Source organism: Daktulosphaira vitifoliae, unplaced genomic scaffold, assembly GCF_025091365.1.
Source record: "Daktulosphaira vitifoliae isolate Bord-2020 unplaced genomic scaffold, ASM2509136v1 Scaffold_1, whole genome shotgun sequence".
Taxonomy (NCBI): Eukaryota; Metazoa; Arthropoda; class Insecta; order Hemiptera; family Phylloxeridae; genus Daktulosphaira; species Daktulosphaira vitifoliae.
In genome coordinates this window covers 13,920,158-13,947,999 of record NW_026099572.1, presented here as the reverse complement: position 1 = coordinate 13,947,999, position 27,842 = coordinate 13,920,158, and the positions used below count along the sequence as shown (strand labels likewise).

The 27,842-nt window shown below is 29.0% G+C and overlaps 2 protein-coding genes across 4 annotated transcripts; one reads left to right on the top strand and one right to left on the bottom strand.

Moving 5' to 3' along the window:
* Positions 1 to 96: 96 nt before the first annotated feature.
* On the bottom strand, positions 97 to 17,444 carry LOC126907223 (UDP-glucosyltransferase 2-like). Of its 3 annotated transcripts, none has more exons than XM_050688339.1 (5): positions 17,258 to 17,444; positions 1,341 to 2,190; positions 921 to 1,137; positions 627 to 846; positions 97 to 450 (listed from the first exon to the last, which is right to left on the bottom strand). In XM_050688339.1, exons 2-5 carry the CDS (start codon positions 2,175 to 2,177, stop codon positions 195 to 197), a joined length of 1,530 nt encoding a protein of 509 aa, XP_050544296.1. In that variant the 5' UTR covers positions 2,178 to 2,190; positions 17,258 to 17,444; the 3' UTR covers positions 97 to 194. The 3 variants fall into 3 exon arrangements, with proteins under 3 accessions (XP_050544296.1, XP_050544306.1, XP_050544300.1); XM_050688349.1 differs by lacking the exon at positions 17,258 to 17,444 and adding an exon at positions 2,273 to 2,385; XM_050688343.1 differs by lacking the exon at positions 17,258 to 17,444 and adding an exon at positions 2,261 to 2,368.
* LOC126907213 (C-Maf-inducing protein-like) lies at positions 7,327 to 27,352 on the top strand. The gene is made up of 15 exons (XM_050688328.1): positions 7,327 to 7,805; positions 12,847 to 13,366; positions 21,141 to 21,269; positions 21,360 to 21,410; positions 21,503 to 21,574; positions 21,639 to 21,728; positions 21,791 to 22,006; positions 22,116 to 22,219; positions 22,294 to 22,470; positions 22,546 to 22,638; positions 23,212 to 23,368; positions 24,511 to 24,771; positions 24,826 to 25,020; positions 25,099 to 25,204; positions 25,855 to 27,352. Exons 2-15 carry the CDS (start codon positions 12,893 to 12,895, stop codon positions 25,977 to 25,979), a joined length of 2,250 nt encoding a protein of 749 aa, XP_050544285.1. The 5' UTR covers positions 7,327 to 7,805; positions 12,847 to 12,892; the 3' UTR covers positions 25,980 to 27,352.
* Positions 27,353 to 27,842: the final 490 nt, after the last annotated feature.

Here is a 27,842-nt window from a genome sequence, read left to right as displayed (position 1 = left end):
AAGCTTTACTAATGTTCATTTTTTTTTATTAGTTATTATGGATTGTATGGAGAAATAATTTTTTTACTTGGTATTCGTGAAATGAATTATTTAAAATTAAAATATAGATTTTAATAAGACTACTTTTTTTACATAAAAAATAATACGTATAATAAAATAATTTCAATTTATCACAAATATAGCTTAAATTTTACTCATAATTTTATCAATTTTTTAAATATCGTCTTAATTTTAAACATAAAGTATATTAACAATATAAAGGTCATTGAAATTAATAAGACTATATCTAGTTGATACACTTGGTAATATGTCATGCTTGCAGCCGGAGAAATTGTTTTAACTGGTTGGTTATGTTTAAGAATGTACTCTGTCCAATATATAGCTGTGTCTAGAGGATTTGTTGGCCTATCTCGAAATCTGTTTGACAATTCTTTGGAATTTAATTGGTATCTAAAATAAATTAACAATACTTAAGATTTATAGTTGAGTTTAACATTATTTTTTATAGTTTTCGATACATAGTATTATTATTAAAGTTCAACTTTAATAATTTAATGTTTGGAGAAAAGATAAACTTCCGAATTTCTAAATCAAGTAATTGGACAAGATTAATAATAATTTTTTACTTTTTGTCTTTAATAATTGTTTGAATGCTGTCAATTAACAAATGTTCATTAATTTTGTGATAGTCCAATCCAATAGCAACACCTTTTTCAATGCATTTAGCAATGTTAGCTGGTTGATCACCAAACACAGGAATACCAATCATCGGAACTCCAAAGTGAACAGCTTCCATGACTCCCATCAGGCCACCGTGAGTTATGAATACTTTTACATTTTTATGACCTATTTGATATGCAAAACAAAAAGTATACTGGATAAATATTTATTAAGATAAAGATAAATTAATTGTTTCTCACTGAGAATACTTTGCTGAGGCATCCATTTAGACCTATTTATGCGTTCTGAATTGATATCATCACCTTCGTACTTCCAAAGAACGCAGTATGGAAGCTTATCAAAAGCTTTTACAAATGAATTTTTAACATTTTCCGGAAAAGAATTGCCTTTCAGTAAAGAACCGAATGATACATACACTACACCTTGGCTACACTGATCACAGTACTCTGTCCATTCCTGAATCAATGGTAAATTTAGATCAGTTAATTAGTAAGTTTACACATTAATTGAAACTTATTTATATTTTCCCAGATGTCTACTCGCGACTGAGACTTTTATAGACTCGATTTCTAAATTTAAAATCGACAATTAACTTTTACAATAAATCTAATCAACAATTTAAAATAAAAGCGAACAAAGAATTATAAAGTGTTTCTTACGTTAGTTGTATTAGACGTGTCTCTAATGTGCACTCCTCCGACTTCAACAACATTCGGTACAAAGGGCCTTGGCTGCAAGAGCGAATGATGGCTGTTGACTAGTATGAGAGAAGTGTGTTTGACGATTTCCGACACCGGTGGCGTGTCGACTCCGAAGTACCGGCGGACCAGTTCAGTTGACGGTCCGTCGGAAAACACGTGGAATCCAAACGCTCCAAGATAAGTGGCCGCAGCGTTGACCAAACGTTCAAAAAACGTCAATGGCGGCCAAAAAGTAAGTAAATGGTTTATGAGATAAGCCGGATTCTGTGGGTTGGCCGCTCGTTCGTTGACATGAGGTGACGCTTCGGCGGCGCGTATCGAAATCAACGGTGCCCCGAACTTGTGCGCAAATGCAGCAAAACAATCCGAGGAGAATACCTCAGTAAAGACCGCGTCGAAAACTCCTTTTGAAGGACTTTTGATTAACTCCAACACTTTTGGATGGGCAAACGCAGTCTCGCACACCATGTAGTTCATGTGGCACAAGTTCTTCAACCCGGTAACCGGATCCGTCCAATCTTCCGTGACGTTCATTTGACTGATAACTGGTGGCAGCACGTCCGATATATCGATGTCGATGTAATTCGGTTGCGGGTTGCGTCGCGGGAACGGGCTGATCACTGTCACTCGATGGCCACGGTCGGTTAACGCTTCGATAATCGGAGCGGCCATGGTAAAATGACTGTGGGCATTGTAAGGAAATACGGCTAGGACGTTGGCGGTTTTCGCTGGTCGACCCATCAAGAATACGGCCAAAATCACCGAAAATATGGACTTCCAACGATAATGGACCATGGTCACTTTACGCCTGCAAATTCCATAAATGCTAATATTACTGTTATTAATACGATACAGACAATTGTGTACGAGGTTACTACTCGAAATTGTACTTTGTTCAGCATTTGAGTTCGGTTAGACAATTGTTTCAATTATTAAGCAACAGCTGTCGTACAACGACATCAATGCACTAACAAATAACAGTTGTAATAAATGAAGTCCTAAGTATTATCATTGACATTATTATCAATTGTGATTGTTAACCGGTTTTAATACCTCGGTAACCTTCTCAAAGATGATTTACATGTTATTGCCTTAATTGAACCGATAAACACACGATAATGCAATATTTGTATCGCTTGTGTAAATAATGAATCTGAAGAAAATATTATTTTTAAGCGAGTAACATTGGCCGGGAGGTCGCAAAACATGTGCGAGGGTCAAGGTCAATGGGAGAAAAACATTATTTTCCGACTAAAAGATAAATAATTCAGTAATGCTAAATGTACCGATATTATTGAGCAAGTAATTAATTGTCTATCGAAATAAGTAGTTAAAATAAGTAATTTTTTCAATCATCATATTATAAAGAAACTAGACACAACGTAGACTTAATTTAAACCTTGTTAGCCAAGTTAATTCGGGACAATTAAAAAAAAAACTACAGTCATTGTGTCGTGAGTGACGTCTATGATTTTTTTTTTTTATTTCTTTTAACGTAAAATATTGATTTCATTTACAGTCAATATTCGTATTATAAAAAGTATTTGGTCAATAATTCAGTAAAAAAACGCCGATTTTAAACAACACTCAACACTAAACCAATTGCGTAATTACACTTGAAAGCACATTTGGGATAATTTTAACGGAGGGAAGCATAGGAGTAACTAGATCTACATTTTTGGATTGAATAATTGTCTAGTTGATTAGTCGATCACTGTGAGTGAAGAAATCAAAGTCTACTATTAGCTTTTTTATTTAAGGGGAGGGTTCGAGTCCCTTATAAGTGATTGATATTAAATTGNGGGGAGGGTTCGAGTCCCTTATAAGTGATTGATATTAAATTGTATCCAATTAGTTTTAGGTTCACTTAAATTAAACTAATATACTAACAATGACTCTACTATATTTGCACATTCATTATTTTTAAACAAATTAAGTTGTAAACTGATTATTATTGTATCATTTACAAAAATTGAGATTTAACTTTTGAAATAATCGCTATTTTGTTTATTAAGAAAATAGTAAGTAGGGCTGTGAATTATATGCGTTTTGTTAAGTTAATTAAAACACACTATCAGTCAGAAAATATTTTTATTATCTTGAAAACTTCGTAATGTGTTTTTCGATGTTATAGTTTTGGTGATGAAATCTAAATTTCCTCCTAAAATGAAAATATTTCTGCGTTACTATATACACCCAAAGAAAAACCTCAATCAAAATTGAAAGAGAAATTTTATCAAGGGTTTATGATAATGTTTTATTAATACGAACAAAATAACTATTCTTATAAATAATTATTGTTCAAGACAAGAAAAAAAAATATCATATTGATAAATATATCATTGATTTAATAGTAATGATATATTTATCAAATTGAACAATGAATTTATTATATAGATCGAGGTTTTTCTCTGGGTGTAGTACTATGATAAAATTGCATACATTTGGGACCCTTTAAAGTGGTTCAGATGAATTGTATAAATGCATATAATTCACAAACCTGATAATAAGAATTAATCACTTGTAGCTCATAGTTTTAGTTTTAAATTAAAAAAAAATTATTGTTGATATAAATGTAACTAAGTGTACAAAGCTTGTTGTTTAGAAATTTAGTAGCACTGGGCATTTTTGAATGTAATAAAACGTCATTTCACTAATCAATTGCTTTAAAATTTTATATTGAACATAATTTTGTGTGGGTAANTTTTTATGAAAAATAATATTTATATACTTCTTTCATTCGACAAAGTTTTTATTTAAATTGGACCATTTCCTTTAATACAGGGGTGTTCAAACCTAAAAAATGCATATAGAAAATAGAACTTTTTCAACTTAATTTTTGAAAGTTTTCCCGAAATACTGACACTTTTATATATATATATAAATAAAGCTTATGTAAGATACTACTATTATGGAAAAAAAAATTCGGACTTTATTTTGTCTTTACGGTGAAAACAGACATCAAAATTAATAAAAAAATAAAATTATTGTAAAAAAATTATTTTTAATATTTTTAATGTTATAATGCTACAACTTTTTGAAAAATAAATGGATCATTAAAATTTTTTTATGATAAATACTATTTATATACCTTTTTTATTCGACATACTTTTTTTTAAAATAATACCATTTCCCTTTATATATTATAAATATACATTTATTTATTTATTTATATGTTACACTTATAAATCATAAGACTTGTAATTAGGATATAAATAAGGAAATAACAGATCATGTAGTTTTTGGAATAACCCACCATTTTTTTTAAATTAAACACTAAAGATTTGCATTGAAGCGTTTTTTATGATTGTGATTTTAATTAATGTCTTATACCATTACACTTATCCAACTATGCCACGTCATAACTGTGCTGGGTTTTTATTTTTGAACTCTTCATAAATTGTTTAAAAAAATATTGTGAAATTTTATTTATATCTAAAGTTGTCATTTAGATCTGTTTCACTTTGTATACATCATTCATATTATCGTTATCAAGCTTCAAAGAGGTACTGTAATGTATTTATTCTATTTAATAATATTGAAGACTGATCAGAAACAATTAAATTTTTACTGTAGAATGTACAAGAATTAAAAATCACAGAATAACAATGAATGTGAATTTCAAATCCTCCCCTAACAAAAATAGTATATTTTCATTTTTTAAATATTATGTAAAGGATTAATAATAATAATAAACTAAAATGGTAGTTTAATTTAATTATTTCAATATATAAAGTAGAAATAATCGAGTTGAGTTTTTAAACGTTGGATATGTTGGGTCAGTACATTTACAATTGCAAATTTGCATGTTTGTTATGGATTTTGTTTGGGTTCTAAGTGATATTTTGTCAAAATCTAGACTTGAAGAAAATTTCTATTACTTTCGGAGATAAATTATGACTGATTTGGTTTTTTATGTGATTTTTTTAGCAACCATTTGGAAGATCGTTCGGGTTGTATGAAATATCCCACGCGACGATTGGAAATAGACATTAGACATTGGCATAAGTCGACGAATTTGAACAAATCGAATAAAATCGACTTAATCTGAAAATAACTTGTGCACAGTTCCTAAATTTCTTTAAAATAAAATTTTTTATTATTCTTAGTCCTTGATGCCGATAGTTTTTTACTGGATTTGAGCCAACGCATGTAACTCTGATCAAATCTTTATATTTATCAAAAATCCATTGTGGCACCTCTAATGCGACATTTGTTATTTAAATTGCATAAGTGATAATATTTCTCTGTAGCAATAGATTATTTATCTATGCAAAATGGTAATTGCCCGCCGGCGTAATCATAAGAGTTAAAATATCATAAAACTTTATTGTACCTTATTTGAATTATTGTAAACGGTTTTACAATAAACTACTAAAAAATTTACTAGAGACAACTGAAAATAAATTGAAGACAAGTTGTTTTAATTCGCAAAATTTACTTAATGTATTTATAAAATAACATTTGATATGTTATTCGGTCGAAAACGTATAGAAAACTAAATAAGGATGTAGAGTTTTTTTTTACAATTTTTATGGAAGTAGTGTAAATCAGTTTGAATAAAATCGATTTGTCCGTCGAATAACATTATTTTGCGCCCAAATGATGACGCAATATCTGCATCAGGTGATTAAAAATCAGAAATTCATAATTACGTGCTGTAGTAAAAAAATCATTATGATGTAATTACAGCTGATGCATTGCGTGCTTAATGTGTTCAAGGCGTTAAATGTTTTTGCGGAAGGTCATTAAAAAAAAAAAATAATCATGGAGTAAAGTTCCTTAAAAATCGCATCTTTGTAAATTTTATTTTTATTTATGTTTTTGATAAATCACTGTTTGCCTAATTTTCACCAAAAATAAACAACTATAGCAATTTGGCACTCGAATTTTTAAATTTCTTTAGAATTTTTCCATGAACTTGCACATACTCTAATAACAATGAATGGTGTATCCGGTTAAAAATGAATTATCATTTATTTTGGATAAAAGTTGTTCAACAATTAAAACCATTGTGTTTTTTGTGTTACTATCATACGGTGACCTCGAGATTTGTTTCAAGTTAAAACTGACAAGAAAAATATTAATTATTTCACATAGTTACGTCCCAAACTAGTTAATAAATTGCGTTTTAACGTTATCCGCGTTAATGACCGAGGGAAAACATAAAACAAGTAATTTGCATTGAAAACGTCTTAATTTGATACATTGTTAAAACGTCACGTATATTTCCACAGGCGTTTGAGTTGTGCACATGACAAAAACGATATGAGCAATTGTCGAAACAGCACTTCTACTATTATAAAATTAGCAGTAATATTAATATTCCATAGCGGCGTTTAATTTATACGCGACATTTTTATTTTTTATCGTTATGAATAAACAAAGCGTGTCGCATATGTTTACCAACAATGGCCAATTAATGCGGTTTATCTACGTGTTACATTTGTTTCCCGGCAATTACAATACGTTGTTTTCAATGTTTACGGTCATTGACTTATCAAAATAGTGGACAGTTTTCGCACAATTCATGTAAAATCCAACACGGTAACCGCCAACACGATTGGAAACGTCGCCGACATTGCAAACGGGCAGACCTACAGTGCCATTGGTTTTTTAGCGAAGTAACGCCGGAAGATTGACTATGTGTGTATTTTTCGCGTACCCCGGCCGGCCGGCTTAACTGGTCCGGTGCACCAAAGGACCCCTTCGGAGGTAAACGGCAGCATCTAGCGAGGGCAGACAGCAGGGACCAATTAGCTGAGTAAAGCCGGGGTCAATCGGTCATGGCGGAACGCTATCTGTTCGCCAACTCGGATTCCGCCGCCAATCCCTGGAGGGGGACGACAATCGATTTTCGCTCGACCGCGTGGTTGTTGGCGGTCGATGCAGGCGACAGCTACGGCGGTTCGGTCGAGCGGCCTCCACCGTCGCACACACACACACACACACACGCACAGCGCGCCGTACGATAAGCGCGGAGTATGTGTGGCCGAAGAGAAGCGCGCGCGCAACCAAGCAACGGGCGCTTCTACATTATTATTATGTTAAACGCACACACAGCGTACCACCACGCACGTACACGGAGCACTTTTCACTGGCAATTCCTCGACTGACGCCGCCGTACACAGCCGCGCGCGTTTCGTTCGCGTGTCGCCCAACTTTCAGAAACCGCGACACCGTTTTTGCCATCGTCCACAGTGCTGTTCGCTGACAATTGGTTGCTGGCTAGCATATTTCCCGATATACCTGTATTCACCCCTCGTCCCCAGTGTGGCAGCAGTCGCCCTCGCCTTCTCATCGCTCCTCTCCCGATGTTGCTCGCGTGTGTGAGTGTGTAACAAGTATAAATGGTAAACAATGGTAAACTAGTGTTGCGGACGACGCCGAAACGGTCATCACTAATCATCGCTACCGAAGCAAGTAAGTCATTTGCTGAGCCTCGATAATTATTTAGGTGACATTTGTTGCGCTTGCCGACAAGCGATTGGACGGTTTTTATAGTGGGTCAATGGACGCGAGGATTTGGAACGTCGCATTCGGTCCATTACCAGCACAATAGTTTGCAATTATCTTTGAATTGATTTAATAGAGACGTGTAGATTTTTTGTCTGGTCGTTCGTCGAGGGATATTACAATTCTGATTTCGACTTTAATTGATCAATAAGACATTTAAATATAAACTGTTTAACCAAAACAGCTGATTTCAGAATTGGTCCGAAAGTCTCATGAACAACAACAACATTGTATAAAGACGTTTAATGCATTTCATTTGGATGTTTAGAAAGTTATGGAGAGATATTAAAATACTACAGACTTTAGTAGATCACGACCGGTGCTACAGAAATCTGTAGGCTGCTAGTTCTTGCAGAATAATAATCAACGTTTTATCCATTGCAATAATAGTGGCGTCATCTCAATACCTTACTACCATTGGCAATTGAAATGAATAATTAATAATGAGCGAAAAGACTCGCGCCGTTGTGTTTAAAAACATTTCATTTTGTTTTTTAAGTACACCGAGTGTTATTGTAATCCAATTGACTCCTCACCGTGTTGTACACTACAAATGAATTAAGAATTATGGAATTTCGGTTACTGTAGTCATAAACTACATTTTTTAGGGATATTTTTTGCGTATCGTTTATCTCAGTTTAACGTTGTTCTATTGTATGATTAGTGTAAATATTTGAATACTAATTTATTATTGATCGATTTTGGGTCGTAAAGAAAACATTAAAAATAAATCATGAAGTATAACGTAAATTCATTTAGATTAAATATTATTATGAAACATCACTTTAGAATAATGAACTTTTTTAAACACAAAAATAATTCAACTTTGTATCTTCGATCAATAGTTTACATTACATAAAACTTAATGTAACGGAATTTGCAAACGTACAAAGAAAAATTGAGAAAATAATTGAAGTTGTTTTTGTTGTATGTCCAAAAACTAGGAAATATTCAAAATTATTCGGTGAGCTGCGTATTCTGCTAATATTTCAGGAGTAATATTTAACTATTTGTTTAAATATAATTCAATCGAATAGTTAAAAAAAGGACTAAAATTTAAATAAAGTAGAGATAATTTTTTTTTTTTTTTGAAAGCTTATAACTTCTATAAAATTCACTCAGTTTATCACAAAAAAAAAAATACAATATTGACAATAATTTTTTTTAGTTACATATACTCCTTAATTTATTAGCAACTGATTACTTTTTAACATCATCCCTTATAACTTATAGGAGTGTTAATTAAATTTTTTAAATAGCAATATACATATTTGACTAACTCATAAAATTGGAAAGTTAAAATTAAATCTAATTAAAAAAAATAATGGTTAGAAAGCGACGTTTGGACCAGTACTTTAGAAATGATGACGATTTTAAATTATAGTTGGGGAAGAACGGGTATTTATATTATTAGACATTCTCAGTTGCACTTTTCCCACCCATGTAAAAAAATGTAAATAAAATTTTACCTAGTCATTTATTTATGACTTTATACTTTATTAAAAATATTTGTTGGTTTAAATTTTATTATCTTGATATTTAATAATAAAGGTAAATGATTCAAAGTCTACCATTCCTCACGTGTGTAAATTAAGAATACACTTACCATTACTATGACCCAAAAAATGCACTTTGTTTAGTTATTATATTTTCCTCATTAGTAAATCATTGCTAGTAACTATTAAATTCTCCATGATAATTTTTCACTCATTTAGTAGTTACTGTCACGTAATTTGAATGTTACAGATGCTAAGTATTGATAAAATTGAAAAAAATAAAATAATTGTAATATTTTATTGTATCTATAACTTACTTTATAATCATATAAAATGTGTATTTTTTGTAAGTGGCAATTTGTTGTGGTCCGAACACTTTTTTTTTTAAATCATAAACGATATTGAGTAAATATTTTGTAAAATAACATTTTACATTTCTTCAACAATTTTAAGTGGGACTGATTTCAGTAATAAATTGAATTACATAAAAATTAATAAACTCTTAACTTAACAGTCAATAATAGAGTCTTTTTTAACATTAAGTTGTCATACATATGCAGATGATCAGCTCTACTATTAACATTATTCTAATGTAGTAAAAATATGGTTGTTTTGTGCCGTTGATTGAAGAATGTGTAGTTTGTGAATGTGATTTATTTTCGTTTCCGAGCGTAAACAATGGATTTATTTGTAATTTTTTAAAATGTTTTATTACTTTTTTTTTCATAGAAACAAAGCAAAAATTGTTTATTTTATAGAAAATAGACCAAACAAACAAATTTTCGGACACAAATAAAACATTATTACACCAGTGGATTCTTAAACTACTGCAGGAAGTTTCAATTTTTTTTTAGTTTTCTTTACCAATAAAAAAAAATATTTTTAATGTCATACAGAAAAATTGTTTCAAATAATATTCAACTCTTTATAAATACTTGAATATGTTTTGCTAGAATACGATTAAGTGTAGCATTTAAAATTATTTTTAATTCTCTAAAATTTTTCATTTAAACAAAAAATAAATAATACTGCTAAGATGTGGTTTGAAGATTAATTTTAATAATTTCATGAAAAACAGCAGGTCATAGTAGGGGTGGGAAGTTGTACGTCTTGATTTTTCAGTTACCTAGTCATATTTTTCTCCGATTATGATAATTAATTGCAAAAAATAGGTCAAAATTTTCAGTGTGAAATTTGCTCACCTTTATAATGTTCACAAGTTTTAAAAATGGCGCCATTAAGTTAAACAATAAGTTTTAATTAATTACTATTCGACGGAACGATGGTTACTTTGAACAGTAGTAGTCGTCAAATTACTTATTTAATACTTAATTTTTCCCAAAATAGATTCATTTCGTCACTGATACCGCAATAGAATACAGAACGACTCGTTGATTATTTATAATACAAACCAGATAAATTATTTTTGAAACTAATTACTTATTAGTTAAAAAAATAAATTATTTCTAATTACTAACATCCCAATTCTTTTTTCGATAGCGCAGATTATGCTTATAGAATTTACTTTTTGAAGTCAGTAATAAGTGCGTTCGGCAGATTAGGATTATCTGACACAGGAGACATCGTTTTAGATTTTTCACAGTTGTTACATAAAATTGTCATCAGACTCTTAAAAAAAAAATACCATATAATTTGGTTTTACAAAAATTGATAGTTCAAATACGGTTATAATAAATATTCCTATAATTATTTCCAATGTTGTAATTTTGGAAAGTCAAGTCTCTTCCAGGTCATATAGATCCGTATTTTTAATATTTGATGGTGTAAGGAACATTTCGTTTTAGATATGAACCCTCTTAATAAAATAGAATACATTATTTGTGAGATAGAAACGATTTTTAGACACTCTGAACATTATCATTTTCTCTTCGTGTCGGTTTAAATTTAGCTGACTTCAGAATCACTCTGTACTACTTAGTGTACAATACCGAAATATATTATTTAATTTAAATATTTTTAGGGAAATATGCAATATTGCGGCTTGTTTTGCGTATCCAATGACGTCAGCAAGCAAGTATACATATATACGTGTGTTAAAAGTCATCAGGTCGCAAGGCTATCACGTATACTTATCCTGTGTACACACACATGAACATAATGCATAATGATGTTACTCAATGTATTATTTTTATCACCAACGACACTATATTACTTCCCGACACTTTGACAAGGCGCCGCTGATTAATATTCGACACGTGCCCTGGTCTTAAATGTGTTAAAATTATATTTCAATTATCATTTGATCTGGTCTGACCGACTCTAAGTTAACAGTCATTGCAAAACATTGTTGATCTCTATTCAGAGTACTCGACAGTTAAGAGTATTTCAACTTGTGAAGGATATTTTAATTTTGGTCGTTTATTTTTTTCACGGCACGCCCCAAAAACATATAATTATCAACGCGAACTAAGAATTCGAGGTCTCTAATTATCGCGTGCAGTGTTTTGTTTGAAACGATACAACAACGCCAATACGAGTATTTGGAATTTTCTATTTTGGCATGTTTATTGTTTGTCGTATCGAACGCCAGAGCGTTAATAATATTACTGGATATTAAAACAAAATAACTTCAGTAATGATGTGATACCATTAAATTCAATACCATATCCTCATTTGACCGTACACAGTGTAAGCACATACAGTAGATTGATACCACGGTTGAGTCTAGAGCTGAAACCGAGTCCTTCTCTAGTTTTTACTTTGAATGTACTTCATTAGTGCATGCTAACAGCAACGTGATGATTTGAAAATAGTCGATTTGTAAAAAAAAAATTAAAAAAAAATTGGCAGAGTGCCATTACAAAAATTGTACAATTTTCTCAACTCTTATGTCATGTGAAATAATCTGCCAAATTCATAACGTACGTATGAATATGGCCATCGTTTTCGGATGTTTCGACCTAATATATTAATTCAACCTTATAGTACTAGACGGTGATGATCGTGCCATTTATTTTAGGGCTAAGGTAGCAAACCTCGATTGTATTTAATTGTTTTATAATATTTCATTTCAACCTTAAAATATGCTGCGTGCCGATATCTAGACTTCGATTCGCTTCCCTGTGATAAAAAACAAAAATTGTGCCAGCACACAAAACGCAATAAAATGATTCTGTTTAAGATTAGTGTGACATTTATAAATCTATGCGTATCTGCGGCTTTATTGGCGTCGTTATGCCAACGTACGCTCGATTTGGCTGCATATGCAGATTATGTTGTTTTTACGGTCCATGTGCATATGCGCCTGTTTACACATGTTCTACATGTTGGCCGGCGCACCAACTCTGTTCAGATTCGGCTAATCGCGTTTATTTTAACCGGAAAAGGAGATATCGAAATTCCCTTTTTTTGTTTAGCAATGACACTTTCGACCATTCCACGACAAAGTGCAAACTGCGATTAATTGCGTTGAACTAATGTTTTGTTTTCAGCGAACATCAGAGGAATGTTTTTCCACCGGGTGAACTGACGACGACCATGGACGACCTTTCGATGATGGAACAGTCGGTAAGGAAGTGCAGTAGCAGCAGCAGCAGTAGTAGCAGCTCCAGCAGCAGTAGTAGCAGCGACGAGCAAGACGTCGGCCGAATCAACCAACACCGATGTCCATCGAAGGCGTCCGATTCGGACATCCACACCGACAGGGATTACTGTTCCTCGGACGAAGGGGGACCGGATTCTCCTTCGGGTCTAAAACACGCTGGGTCTGTGTACGACTTTGGATCGGACGGCGCCGACAGTCCACCTCCGTGCAGCCTGCTCAACGGTGTCGATACAGAACTGATCAAAGTGGCGCGAAAACGGTTGCGTATGGTACGTGAGATAGACGTGGCTGTATGCTATCTGAATCATACTAACACAATAATCAGCAAAATTCTCAGTTCTAAGTATTTGCGTCGTTGGGAGACTCACCATGTTCGTATCCAAGACGACTGCATATCATCTAATACAGTAAGTTCCTCAAAGATCAATATCAGAATTATAAAATTTTTAAATTTCTAATTTACGGGTCACACAGATCGAGATGAGATAAAATTGTAGGACCAGAAAGTTGATAATTTTAAATGGATTAAAAAATTGTTTTTCATTATTATTATTATTATGAGTTTTATATCATATGATCGTATATTTTTATTATTATATCTAAAATTACTATAATTTATATTCTTTAATAGATTTTTTCGTCTATCCATTATTATATTATGTTTATTATCTGTATTGATATTTTTCAAAAATAGCATAATTGAATTACGAAAAATTATTTTGTAATTCGTAAAATTGTGAATTGTAATTTTTTCTTTATTAGACAATTATCATAAAAATTATTCATCCAATACACTCTAAAGATAATGAACAATATTATCATATGCTTTTCATTCCATATCTTTAGCAATAATGATTACCAGTGAGCTAAAAATAATAAATTAATATTAACATAATAATAAAGTAAATATGCTCTATTAATTGATAATGATTTAAATATATATTCTTTAGTTCTTCGATTACACATTTTTATTTATTTGTATAAACTCAATCAAGTTTTTGAATACTCAATACAAATACGTAAATAAAAAGTTTAAAAAAATAACTCTACTAAGGATTCTATTGATATATTTATTTTTTTCGTAAAAAGAGAATTACTTCAACTATCTCTTTTATCCGTCTTTGACCTCAATATTATAAAAAATCGATGCGATAACATATTGCAACTTCAAGTTTTCCTCTTAATCAGCGAAAAGAATTCGGGTGTATTTCTATTTCATCTTCCCTATTTTTGTATTCATCTGATTATAGCAAAAAATAAAAATGCCAAAAAAAAATTTACCATAAGCAGGTATGTTTACTTTATCTTATAGTTTGTTATTATATGAAAAGTTGTTTATCATATTAATATATAAACAAAGTAGGGTCGCGGCACAGTGGGGACGTGACATAGTTGGGTCAAGTATAATGGTATCCGAAAGTGATTAAAACCACTATCATAAAAAACGATTCCATGCAAATCTGAAGATAGTGTTTAATTTAAAAAAAAATTGGTGGATTATTGGAAAAACTACATGATCTCCTATTTCCTTATTTATATCCTGATTACAAGTTTTATAATTTATAAGTGTAATATATGATTAAAGAAATAAATATATTTTTATAATATATAAAGGGAAATCGAGAATAATTAATAAAATCGAAAATTTTTACACAAAAATAGCATACGGAAATTTTTTTTTCATAATAAGTTAAATTACATAAGCTTTAATTTAAGGTATATATAAAAGTTTCAGTATTTCCGGAACACTTTCAAAAGTTAAGTTGAAAAAGTTAATTTTTTGTGAAAAAATTGTCAAATTGAATCCCCCCCGAGGGCAGGTTAAAGGTCAAATTTATAAAAAAAAGTATATCAAATGATAGATAAAAACATTATGCATCTATAAAAAAAAATTATATTGATTTGTTCATTTTTGAAAAGTTATGGTAGTTTTAAGTAAAAAAAATGAAAAAATTTCGAAAATAAGCGATTTTTAAATTTGCAATTTTTTTGGAGATTTTCCCTATTTATGGGGAACGAGGGAAATTTTTTCAATTTTTGAGGGTAATGTCTTCGACTAGAAACGATTTGTGACCTTTTTACGTATTGTTGAAAAAATTAGTTCGGTGAGACCTGAGAAAAAGTGGTAACAGGCACAAAAATAAAAATAAATAAATAAATAAAAAAAAAAAAGCATCATAGTAAAATTAATACCTTCTCAGCTTCGCATCGAAGCTAAAATATTAATAAAACGTATAGAATTCTAACCGTTATAATTTGTAACAAATAAGATTTTTCAATGTACCATGTAAGTACAAATAATATTAATGATGCATTTTTGAAATCATTCATATAAGGAAATACTCGTTTAATGATTTACATAATGTTTTATGTTTTTATATTATCGGTCTTATATATCAATTCCTCGGAATAAAACAACAATTCATCAATTAAGTAAATTTATTAAAATAAATAAATAATTTATTTTTTGCTCAAATACTTGCATTAAAGCTTACATACACCTAATCTAAATAAATTCATACAACTCTAAATTAATTTCTCTAATAGCTAAATTTTATAATAATTTTTGCATTTGCATTTGACTTTCACATAACAATCGTGTATGATGTCATAAGAACCTCTTCCTGGTATGTGAAGTCATCACATGAATTGAGGGTATTTAATAAGATATTATTCACTATAGGTGTTCCCATTATGTTATGGTAAATGAGTAAAAACATGTAGAGTATTTTATAAACTGAAGGGATAATTTCTTTTATAAATATTTTCAGATAAGCTATAATTTGACAAAAAAAAAAATTACAAAGCTCAATACCTAAGCTCTGGTGGCTCCCTTAAAGATCTATCTGTGTTAAATATTTATATTTAGTATAACCCAACTGTAACAATACTTAAATAATGTCTTTTCTAATTATTGTTTTCCATAATTTTTAAATTTTTTCTTGGAGCATTAATTAATTGTTAATTTTATCAATGTAAATAACAACGAAATATTAAAATTCGTGTTATTAGATTTATTTCTTTAAGGCTTATGAAGATTTAAAAGTATTTTTGAGTAATTTATTTCAATCGTGATAAGGAACAGTAATTATTATTTATAAGCGCCTGATAAAAAATCATGCAATAAATATTTATTTTTAGTTTTTTTACAAATTTTTGATTTTGTTTATGGATGCCTAGAAACTTGCCCGGAATGATGATTTTTATTTTATTTTACGTTTACTTTTTCTCTTTTGTTTATTTTTTTGGTAGCAATAAATTAATTATTGTAGTTATATGTATATAATCATGGTTAATGTATAAAAATCACAGTGGTGTCGTGGCATAATTAGGGCAAGTATAGATGATATATAACAGTAATTAACATTACTGTCATAAAGCATTTTTTGATGCGAAGCTGTTAAAATGTATAATTAGTATATTAGAATTTTCAATTTCAATGATTTAAAATTTTTCTAGAATATTAAATACTTGTTAAATTATTTCCTTAATAGAAAATAACGTCATTTTTTATTTTGATGTTAAATCTTTTTTGTAATATAGTAGTATACTTCAAAAACTTTCGTTTTATTTGAGTAAGAAGTTGTCAGACTTCCGGAAAATTTTCAATTATACAGTCGAAAAAACATTACATCAATTTAAAAAGCAAAAATATGTGACAATATCACAAAACCAATACCTTTTCTGCTTACCATCTAAGCTAATAAATCTAATATATCAAATAAAATGATTCTAAAGTTAACCAATAATTTTATTTGCAGTTTTTAGGAGACCGCATTAATACTAATAATGCTTTGTTATCCTCAATATTTTTTTAGTTATAAGTATTAATGTTCTCGCAGAAGAAATAATTTTTAATCGTTACACAATTTTGGTTTTGTATGCGTAAAGGTTTATGTATGTTAAGCATATCGTTTTCGTTATGCATTCCAAATGTTCATTTAATAAAAACGCAGTTTGAACGTTTATAACTTACTAATAAATATTTTATGATTATAATACTAAAGTCAACGAGTGTTTAGATATTCGTAAAATTCTGTTATCTTATCAATTTAATAAAACCCATAGTATACATTACTTAATGATTAATAATAAACAGTTATAATAGTCAATGTTTATAATTGTTCTGTGTAAAAATAATAAAAGTTACAATAAACAGCTGAATTAAAATTAAATGATATTGATAATTAAATGTTTAAATGTTATCTAATAATCATTAGTAGTTTAGGCGTCACCAAAAATTTGAACACGGCAACAAAAACACAATATTTTTATGACTAAAGTTATATTTTACGTACCTCTTTAATTCCGCTTAAATGTTGATATAAATTATTAATATTTGAAATCATTAAATTTAAACTACGTCACTCAGAAAAATATTAGAATATCAATAGAACTCGGTTTAATAATTTAACACGACAAATGAGTTATCATTAACAAGCGCACGTCTGCCATCTTAACTGGTCTGCATATCTTTACTTGTACTTAATCATGTGTTTATTTTACATAATTTTTTTCTATGCTACTTAAGTGGTCGAGCCATTTCAAACGCTACCCCGCCGTGAGTACGTTACTCTATTAATATTAATTTTTTTTAAACACTAAAGCAAGCTCGTTAGACTGGGCACAATGCCAAAACAAAAATTTTGTTTTTGTAATTGTGACTGAGTTTATATTTTTGTAGTATTTAAGCGTTCAAATAATCAAATTAGTTAGGTTGGCTTAAATGTATTAAATTCTAAAATTAAGTACTATCTGGTCATTAGCTGCACTCGCGACTATAAAACCTTTTATAACTCTGTTTAGTTTCATTTCTACAACACCTAAAATCTTTAAAATTTACCATAGGAACATTTTTTTTCAAGTAGGTGTGATCGCCATGTCCTCCATATATACTCAGGATAACTAAATCAAACTTTTGATTTAAAAATTCTTTAAGTTTCGAGAACTGTTTAAAATGAAGGCTAATCTAAAAATTATTAGATTTCAAAAATTACATCATATGCATGAAAAACATTAGGTAATGACTTAAAAAAATTTTTGTATACTATTAACAAATAATGTTTAAAGTAAATTATATTCTATAAAATAATTCACTACATTTTTTTAAATGTAAAATTATTTATTATGGTATTGATTGAGAACTATACTTTTTAAATCAAAGTTGTTCTATAATGTGTAACAAGAATAAAGGATTTCAAATGTATTTTCAGTATAATACTAAGTTTAAAGATGATTGATTTTTTTCATAGAAGTTAACTGATTACTTACAAAATATTAGATAAATTTTAAAAACAATAATTCTTCTATGATTTAATAAACAATATATAATAAAAGTTTATATTTTAAATTTTGTTGAAGCTCTTACGAATTACTTGTTTAAATGAAATGCTAACTAAAACAAGACTCGGGACATGGTTACAAAAATTATATTTCATTATATAATATAATAATTATTTTATGAAAGGGGAAAATGAAATAGAGTTTTTAAAGACCGTGAAAGAGAGGACGGTGTGGAATGTCGAGGGAGACATAAATAATGCGTGGAATAGATTTGCTAGTTGTGTAAAGAATACTGCAAAAGAGATTGTTGGTGAGAGTAGGAATAGAATGTCAGGAAACAAGGAAATTTGGTGGTGGGATGATGACGTCCAAAAAATCATAGAGAGTAAGAAAAAGCATTCAAAGTATGGTAGAAGAGCAAAAGGAGAGAATATTGAATGGAATATAGACGCTTATGCAAAGATGCAAAGTGTGCAGTTAGTAAGGCGAAATTTAAGAGGTATAATGTACCTTGTATGATAGGTTAGGAACAAAGGAAGGTGTAAAAGAAGTCTATAGACTTGCAAATGTAAGAGAAAAACAGTGTTACAAAACAGATTACCACAATGTAAGGTATAAAAAACCGGTGATAACAGGTTGCTAATAAGCGATAATGATGTAAAAAAAGGCGAAAAGAGTATTTTGAAAAATTACTGAATGAGGAGTATTCAAATATGACACAAGGGGAAATCTTGTGGAACCAGGGACTGGTAGATTTAATTAATGAAAAAGAGATATGGGAGTCTGTGGCATCAATGAAAAAGAATAAAGTATTAGGATCACATGAAGTGCCAGTAGAAGTATGGAAAATATTAGGTGGTGTTGGCATAAGGTGGATGAAGTATCTTTTTAATAAAATCGTATTAGAAGAAAAAATGCCAAAAGAATGGAGGAATAGTATTGTGGAATTGATATTTAAAGTAATACGCGACATACAGTAGTGTGGAAATTATAGAGGCATAAAACTTATGAGTCATAGTTTGACAAAGGAGAACACGATGTAGGTGAAATGAGGAAATTAGTGACAATAAGTAGGGACGTGATAGCAGAGGTGGAAAGTTCAAGTGTATAGGACCAGCAGTTGTGTAATAGAATTAGGTTTTATAAGACTGTAGTGAGACCAGCTATGATGTATGGTTCTGAGTGTTGGCGGTTGACAAGAAAGTAGAGCACAGAATGTTTGTAGCAGAGATAAAAATGCTTAGATGGATGAGTGAAGAGACTAAAAAAGATAGAATAATGAATGAACATATAAGAGGGAATATAGGTTTAGCGTCAATCGTGGATAAGATGAGAGAAAATAGACTTAGATGGTTGGTCATACTATGAAGAGAGAGGAATCGGAAGCTGTAAGAACAGTCATAGAAATTAATGTTAAAGGAAGAAGAGGTAGAAGAAAACCAAAAAAGGGATAGAAGGATGTTATTGAATTCGATATAAGGACAGCTGATGTGGGAGATCGTGTCAAGTGGAAGTTCAGGATAAGGGTGGTCGACCCTAAATAGTTGGAATTAAAGCGAGGAAAGAGATGAAGAAGATCTTTCAAAAATCATCCGGTTTTTTTCAATCGTTTAATTTAATGGAATATTTCAGAAACCCGTGAAGTGCGAAATTTTAAAAAATATTTCCAAATTAGATAGTACTTTTATTTATATATAAATATAAGAACAATTATACTTGTATAAAAAAATTCCTTTTTTTTTCCAATAATAAAACAATTTTGTGTTGCTAAAATAATATATAGTCTTTATTAGTTCATCAATTTTATTGTATTATTACATGTTTAAAATACTTACCTAAAATAATATGTAGAAACGACAATAAAAGTTTTTTATTTACATTTATATTTATTAATTATTTATACTAAATTAACGTGTTTTTAATAATTATTTTTTTATTATTGATATTTGTTATCATTTCTTTGATCATTGTCATTTCTTATCAAATTATTATTTACAATCAAAAATCACTAAAGAAATTTAATAATTTTACAGGTTTCTAGTGTTCCCATTGTTTATAACAACTGACTTGTTTCCTTACTTACTGATCACTGTATATTTTTAGTGTAGCACCCTTTTTTAGACGCTTTTCATAAATTTTCAAATTTTTTTACTTGACGTGTTTCTGCAATAAATTGTCATCATATTTTTTCATTTAAAACTTTATTACTTTGCCATAATCAGGATATTATTAAATAAAATCAATGTTTGATTAAAAGTATGGTGTTCAAAAAGGTAAACAGGTTCATTGTTACGAACAAAGAAGACAATATAACCTTTTATTTACTTACTGAACACTCTATATACATACTGTTTATGATAATAACAAAATATAGAACATGTTTTTGAATACGTATTTATGGGTGAGCTCTAGAGGTCCAAACTCATCATGGGCATATATCTTAGAGGAGGGTAGTAGAGAAGTGAAACACCCCAGTACTCTATGTTAAAAAAGCTATCTAGACACCACTATCACTATACAATTTCTAAATGTGCTACTATATTTACAGTATTACCCATAAATAATTATCTAAAATAAATCATCTGCGGAAGAATGATATTTGACTGACTTAAACATTAAAAATTAACATTAAAATTAAATGTTAAAAATTGAATATAACCAAATCTTTTGTATTTTTAGCGTTTGACGAGTTTCTGAATTATTTGATTTAATTATTTTTTTAACAATTATATTTTCTTATTAACTTAACATTAAAAAGATAAGGAGTACTACAAATTTTGTGTGCTTTAATTCTATTTATCTACAACATCTATTGGGAAATAATTAATAACTTTTTGTTATTTAGTTAATTGCGTTCTTCCAGTATTTTAAATTAAATAATTTGATCTTTTTTTACAGCCTTCTGGTTTCCTAGCAAAGTGTATCGGATATGAAGCAATAAAAGATTTGTATCCGGTGAAAAGATGGGATTCGAACTTTAAATATTGCCTCAGAGTTGTTGTTACGAATGGTTCATACTTGCTTCAGGTAAAGGATAGTTAAATGAATACAATCGTGCATGTTAGTTTGCATAACTTAAATGCCGTCTATAATATTTTCTTATTTATTTATTTTTAGACTACCAATCAACATTCAAGGGATCAAATCCTTTATTCGATTTTATGGAAAGTAAGAAAAATATAAATTAATTAGTTCTTAATTATTTTATTTTGCTATGTACGTTACCAAATTATCAATGGAATTAATTATTTTTGTTACAGAAAAACGTTCACAAATATCAAACACTGTTAAAGAATCTCACTGACCCAGAGGACATTTTAAAAGAATTACATGTCTGTATAAATATTTATCTTTGTAAAACTAAGTTTAATACTTATTGAGTGTTATTTTTCTTAGAGTTTAGTTGAATTGGCCAAAAACATTCCATTGGTCGACGATGAAATATTTCACGTGCCTACTTATATAGTGAATACAATTATTACTCAAGTATGTTAATTTTTTATTTGGAGATTAATTTTGAACAATAACATTTTGTCTTTCGTTAACAGTTTTTACCCGAGTACAAGGCTCAAGATCAAGACAGATACTACAAACAATCTTGGGAAAAAGATATGATTGGCACGTTGAGTCCGTTGATCGAAGACTGTCCCCCGTCCGCCGAAATGTGTTCGTTTTTATCGCATCATTGCAAGGACCAACGTAGCTTGCCTATTATTAAAGATTCGCTGTCATATACCATTACTAGAATACTTAAACATAACTTTGTAAGCAAAACAATTTTTTTCATTATGTAATAAATGGTTTAATAGTAATTTATTTTAAATGGAACTCTAGAAAAAATTTCAATTTAATCATGTGTTTGTTTGTTAACAGGACTTTGCAAGAACGTTGACGGCTCGCACTTTGGTTCAAGATTATATCAAAGCTCTTTACATTGAAGACCAAAGTGGTGAATATATTAGATGTTTTTTATCAAGGTGAGAATTTTTAAGTGTAGCACAGTTTTTTTATAGTTATTTGTGTTTCAATAACAATAATAATTTAATTACAGAGTTCATAGTGCTAGTGCTGTGTGCCCCCATAACAGGGTTTTACCGAACATGGTGTCCACTTGTATTACTGCCATTTTCTCTGCGTCAGAAGAGTTACCAGCTAATTGTTCGGAAGCCGAATTCGATTGCTACTACACCAATCATTTGAGATGCTACATTGTTGTTCTTCAAAACATGTAAACAAAACATTTGGGATGTTATAAGTTAAAAATAATTTAAGGTTATAAATGTTTACATTTTTTTTTCAACAGATCAGAATACAGCGATTGGCTTTACGGGCTTGCTCAACTATTGCGTCCGTTGCCATTTCCTGCTTTGCTGTTAATTCGTTCAATTTTTATGGAGTGAGTATTGAAGTTTTAATTTAATAAGGTTATTATAAAATAGCATCTAGTTTATTTGTTAAAAAATCATAATTTAATAAAAGTAAAAACTACAGTTATATTATATTGTTTTAAACATTTCGATCTTATTAATTCTTGCTTAAGTCCATTATGATTTATGTTTACATACTTTGATATATATAAATAATTTAACGAATATAATGATCATTATACTTAATTGTTTTTAGTTCAAAGACGTATTTTATTACAATATGTGCATATTTTGAATTATATATTTCTTTAATTGAAATAATTACTTTTAATAATGTACATGATAATGTGCACTCCATTCAATACCATGTTCTAGTTTTTTGGAATTTTCTATTTATGTATACAATTTTTCTGTTTTTATAATACAATAAAAACATACAAAATATATGACATCTTAGACACTTTAATTGTCACCTTGGCAATTCATGAGAAAATTTTAATAGCTATTACACGGTCACTCATATTGTTTAACAATGATAGCATATGAAAATAAGACTATGTGCTACTTACACGCTAATTAACTATTGTTGTTTTTTTATTTAGGGACATGTCCTCTGTGATATTAAAAATAGGACTACATGAAAATTGTGATATCCATAAACAGGTATTATCTGTCCGTGAAACAAAAGATGGATGGTTTGACTTATGTTCACCGATTGGAGCTGTCTTCTGTGGCAGCTCTTATGTATGGACTGAATTGGTATGAATATTTACATGTACATTAATCAATTTCTGTATTAACATTTCACGAATCTGTACTTATATACAAGGGCGGTCAAATGATTTTGTCAAGAGGATTAAAAACCTTTATGATAAGAGTCATCAAAGGAACTGTGCTACCATATCCCAGAACTTTTTTATTTGTTTTACTCTATTAAGATGTATTATAGACTATTAGATATGCATAAATGGCTTTCTAATTGCTAAGCCAATTTTAAATATTTAATTTATTTTAAAATAGTACTCCATTAAATTTACTTACGTATAAATAATTATTAATACTTAAAATTTAATTTCTTATATTTTTAGTATTAATATTTTTTTCGTATAAATTATACTTAATAACTTTTATATTGAATTAAATCATTGAATACATAAATCTTCCAAAATATAAAATATATACTGAAATATAATGAAAATTGTAAACATGTTTAAAAAAGTATGTCAATGAAGGGAATTTATCCCCCTCTTATTTGACCATCACTTGATATAAATAGTTAAAAAACACATTTTGTTTTAATTCTTTAGCCTAATTATATTTTCTGTAAATATTCATTAACAGATATTTTAGTAAAAACAATTTTTTTTTCAAATACTCACTGATTTTTATTTTGATTATTTGTTGTTGTATTATTATATTTACTTAATGTAGAATATATTATTCTAATGTTTACTTATATACAGAAATTGGTGGTCTTACCATTTAATTACTAAGTAGTATACTTAAGAATCGAACGAATTCGTATCGTCCAGTCATAGGTGTATTTGAAATAGTAGTTGTAAAATACATTTTATATTCACAAATTCATCCGTGAAAAATGACCCATATCTTTTTGTTATTGTATTTATATCATTTGGTTTAACAAAAAAAAAATGATGTTTCTTATTGTAATTATCGTCAATTTAAGATAATACTATTTGTTTCGTTGTTATTTTTGATATCCATTCAATTGCACAATCGTTTCATATAGAATACAGTGTATTATTGAGTGTAATTTAAATTTCTTAAATTATTATTAAAGAATATTAGCATCCAAAAAAACTTAGTATATTATGTTAGTCTTAAAGTTTGAGAACATGATTGACACAAGTAAATCTATTAAATATTCTATGTAATTTTAGCTGAAGACACTAATGGACTGTGAACGTTGTAAGAAAAAGAAGTTACTGAAAAATCTGAAAGCAAAGCATTTGGGCACATGTGTTTCTGAAGCTTTGAAAAATAATAAAACAGTGATGGATGTGTTGTGTCTGATGCTCGAATGGATGGTTGTGGATGACGTACAACAAAGACAGCAAATTGTTGATACGCTTAAGTCCACAGAGTTTGGTCGTGAAGTTTATGATGATTTTATGTCTAGGCAAAGTCAACTGCATGATTTGGTAAAATTTTTTGGAAAATAAATTAGTCAACAGTTATGAATTTTAAAATTATAGCAAAGAAAAGGAGGCCCACAAAAACTGTCTTTACCTTATCGAGGAACAGACTTGGATCTGAATTCCATATTTGGTTGCGGTCCCTTTGGAAACTTAGAGTCGATAAATTTAGCATTTACCAATGTAACCGATACTTGTGCTAAAACATTAATAAAACTGCCTTCATTGAAGATTCTCAATTTATGGGCGACTCAGGTATGATGAGATTTTTTTATATAATTTTTCTGTGGTTAAAAATATATAAAAGTAAAATTAATTTGTATGTTTTTTTAGTTTGGAGACTCTGGACTGAGGATGATTTCAGATCATCTAACTAATCTTCAGGTTTTGAATTTGTGTGAAACTAAAGTTACAGACAGAGGAATAGTTTCGCTAATAAGTAAATACATTACCAATACACGTTTATATCTTAATTTAAAATAATTTCTTCTTCTTCTTCTTCCTCGCCTTAATCCCAACTACTTGGGGTACCCTTATCCTAAACTTCCACTTGACACGATCTCCCTCATCAAATGTCCTCATATCGCATTCAAAATAATAATTATTTAATTTAAAATTCATTATACTTTTCTTTCTAATTTTTTAAACTAAGAGTCAAATTAAGATAATGTACCTAATAATTTTTGAAACGTCATTACTGTTCTTAAAATTTTGCTTTCCTCAAGTAATTAATTTTATTCATTCATCATTATAAAAGTCAACGACTTACTACATTTTTAAATTTAAAATCGTTTTCTTTTTAAATCAACTATAAAGTGTAGCTATCTTTTTCTAAAATATTTATCTCAATAAATAATTTTATTAGTTATAAAATTAAAAAATTCTAAAATCTTTCTTTATGATACAATGGGTTCCTATTAGATTTTTTTTATGATTTTCCAATAAAGTATTATAATAATAAAAAAAAAAAATGTGTCTTTAAAAGGTTAATTAGTTAAGGAATATTGCTCTCAAGTGATTTTAAGCACTCTTGTAAAAATTTATTATGCGATATGAGCTTGTTTGCTTAATGTAAAATAATATTTTCAGACCTCGTTAAATTGAAGAAACTTAATTTGAATAGCACTCGAGCAACCGTCCGGTCGGTAGACGTATTGAAGAAAAAAATACCAGGTCTCCACGAAGTAGACGTCAGATATACGGACGCCTGGTAAAGGGATTAATAACATTTATTTTGTTAAATTTTTATGTGTTCAACGTTAGTGTTTCTTTATAATTTGTTTAAGTTTTCGTTTTTTTGACAATCTAGTTGATAAACATATACATTTACTCGAGTATTCGTTTATAAGCGTTCAACATTCATTAATGTTATAATAATTGTTTTACTCTTCGAGTATAAAAAAGACTGTGTTCTGTTTTGTTTTTATACGCATACTTTTTACCTTTAATATATATATATATATTTAAACTGTTAAGTTTAAGTGAGCTAAATGGATTAAAATAATAATAGTTAAAAATATTATTAAAAATAATAATTTTAAACTATATAATAATTATAATAAAAATAATTTACATTAAGACGATTATTCGATTAACTAATTAGTTGCTTAAGTGTCTCTAAATTAAGTAACGGGACGCAAACACGAGTCCATCTCGTATTATAAATTAATTTGTTTATAGTCGTGCCTTTTTTCATTGAACCGCTAAAGAAAATAATTTAACATGTAGTGTATATTAAGTATTACTCGTATTATATAATTAATAATAATAATAAATAATATGGTTAAAGATTTATTTATAGAAACGCTCAAAATTTTCGATTTTTATTACGATTTTAATCTCTATATAATAATAACTTAATATATAGTTAATATTAGGTATTTATGAGTCATACACAATATGTAACATTTTTTTTTATAACGTATAAAAAATGTGTAACGATAACGAATTTTAACTTACGAAAAACTCTTGTATGGTAGTTTTGTTTGTGTAATACGAGAATTAGTATTATGGTTCTGTCTTATTGTTTTTTATTTATCTAAATGTCACAACGAAAGATCATTAACTATAACGTATTAATAATTATAAAAATATTTCTACAAGCATTTCTAAAATAATATTATAATGTGTAACATCAAGTCCAAAAAAAAAATAATAATAATAAGGGTAAGAAATATAAGGGTAAAGAATAGAAATAGTTGTTAAAAATAATAAATTCATGGGTAATAATAATAATCGAGGAAAATAGATAAATTAATTATTACAATTGAACTTAGTATCGATAAAATTGTTGTATAATATGTTAATATTTGAGCGTTTATAATTTTTCCTAAACTAATAGTATTGATAGCACACGATTGTTATATGCATGTCGGAACAGAACTTTTAAGCAATGTAATCGATGACTAAATATTAAGGGCTAAAACTAATTAGTACATATCGCTGTATTATTTTTATTCTTAAATATACTCTTTTCTTTCATTTTTGTATAATCTTACCTCGATGGATAGGATGTAAGTATAAACATTAAAATCATTTGATATTTAATTATTATATAAATATAAGATCTAATGGATTTTATGGTTGATATTTTGTGTTTTTTATTGATGTAGATAAAACAATTATTTTTTTACCCTTATCTTTTAAGTGTTTTTTTGAAAAAAAAACATTAAAGAATTTAAGTTATGAATATGTTAATTAGACAACATGTAAAAAATAGTGCGTGACAAAGTTGTTTTGTTATTTTACCTAAGGTTTAAAGAAAATTTTCTTTAAAAATTACTTCCTCTAAAATTCCTTATATAAATTATAAGAAGTTTTTCATCTTACCTCGAAAAAAATGTTTGACCACCCCTTAAATATCTAACTTATTAAAAAACCTAGAATATGCATAGCCGCAAGATCATAACATACATTTTTACTCCAGTATTATAGGGTCATTGGCTTTGCGCTTCCATAAGTCTTTGGGATCTCCTTTTCGTTGTGCCCCAGAGGAGCTGTTACAGGTAGATTCTTATAAAGACGCGCCATTGCGTTCATATTATGTTGTTACTTATGACAGGTATTCCTTCAGGTGG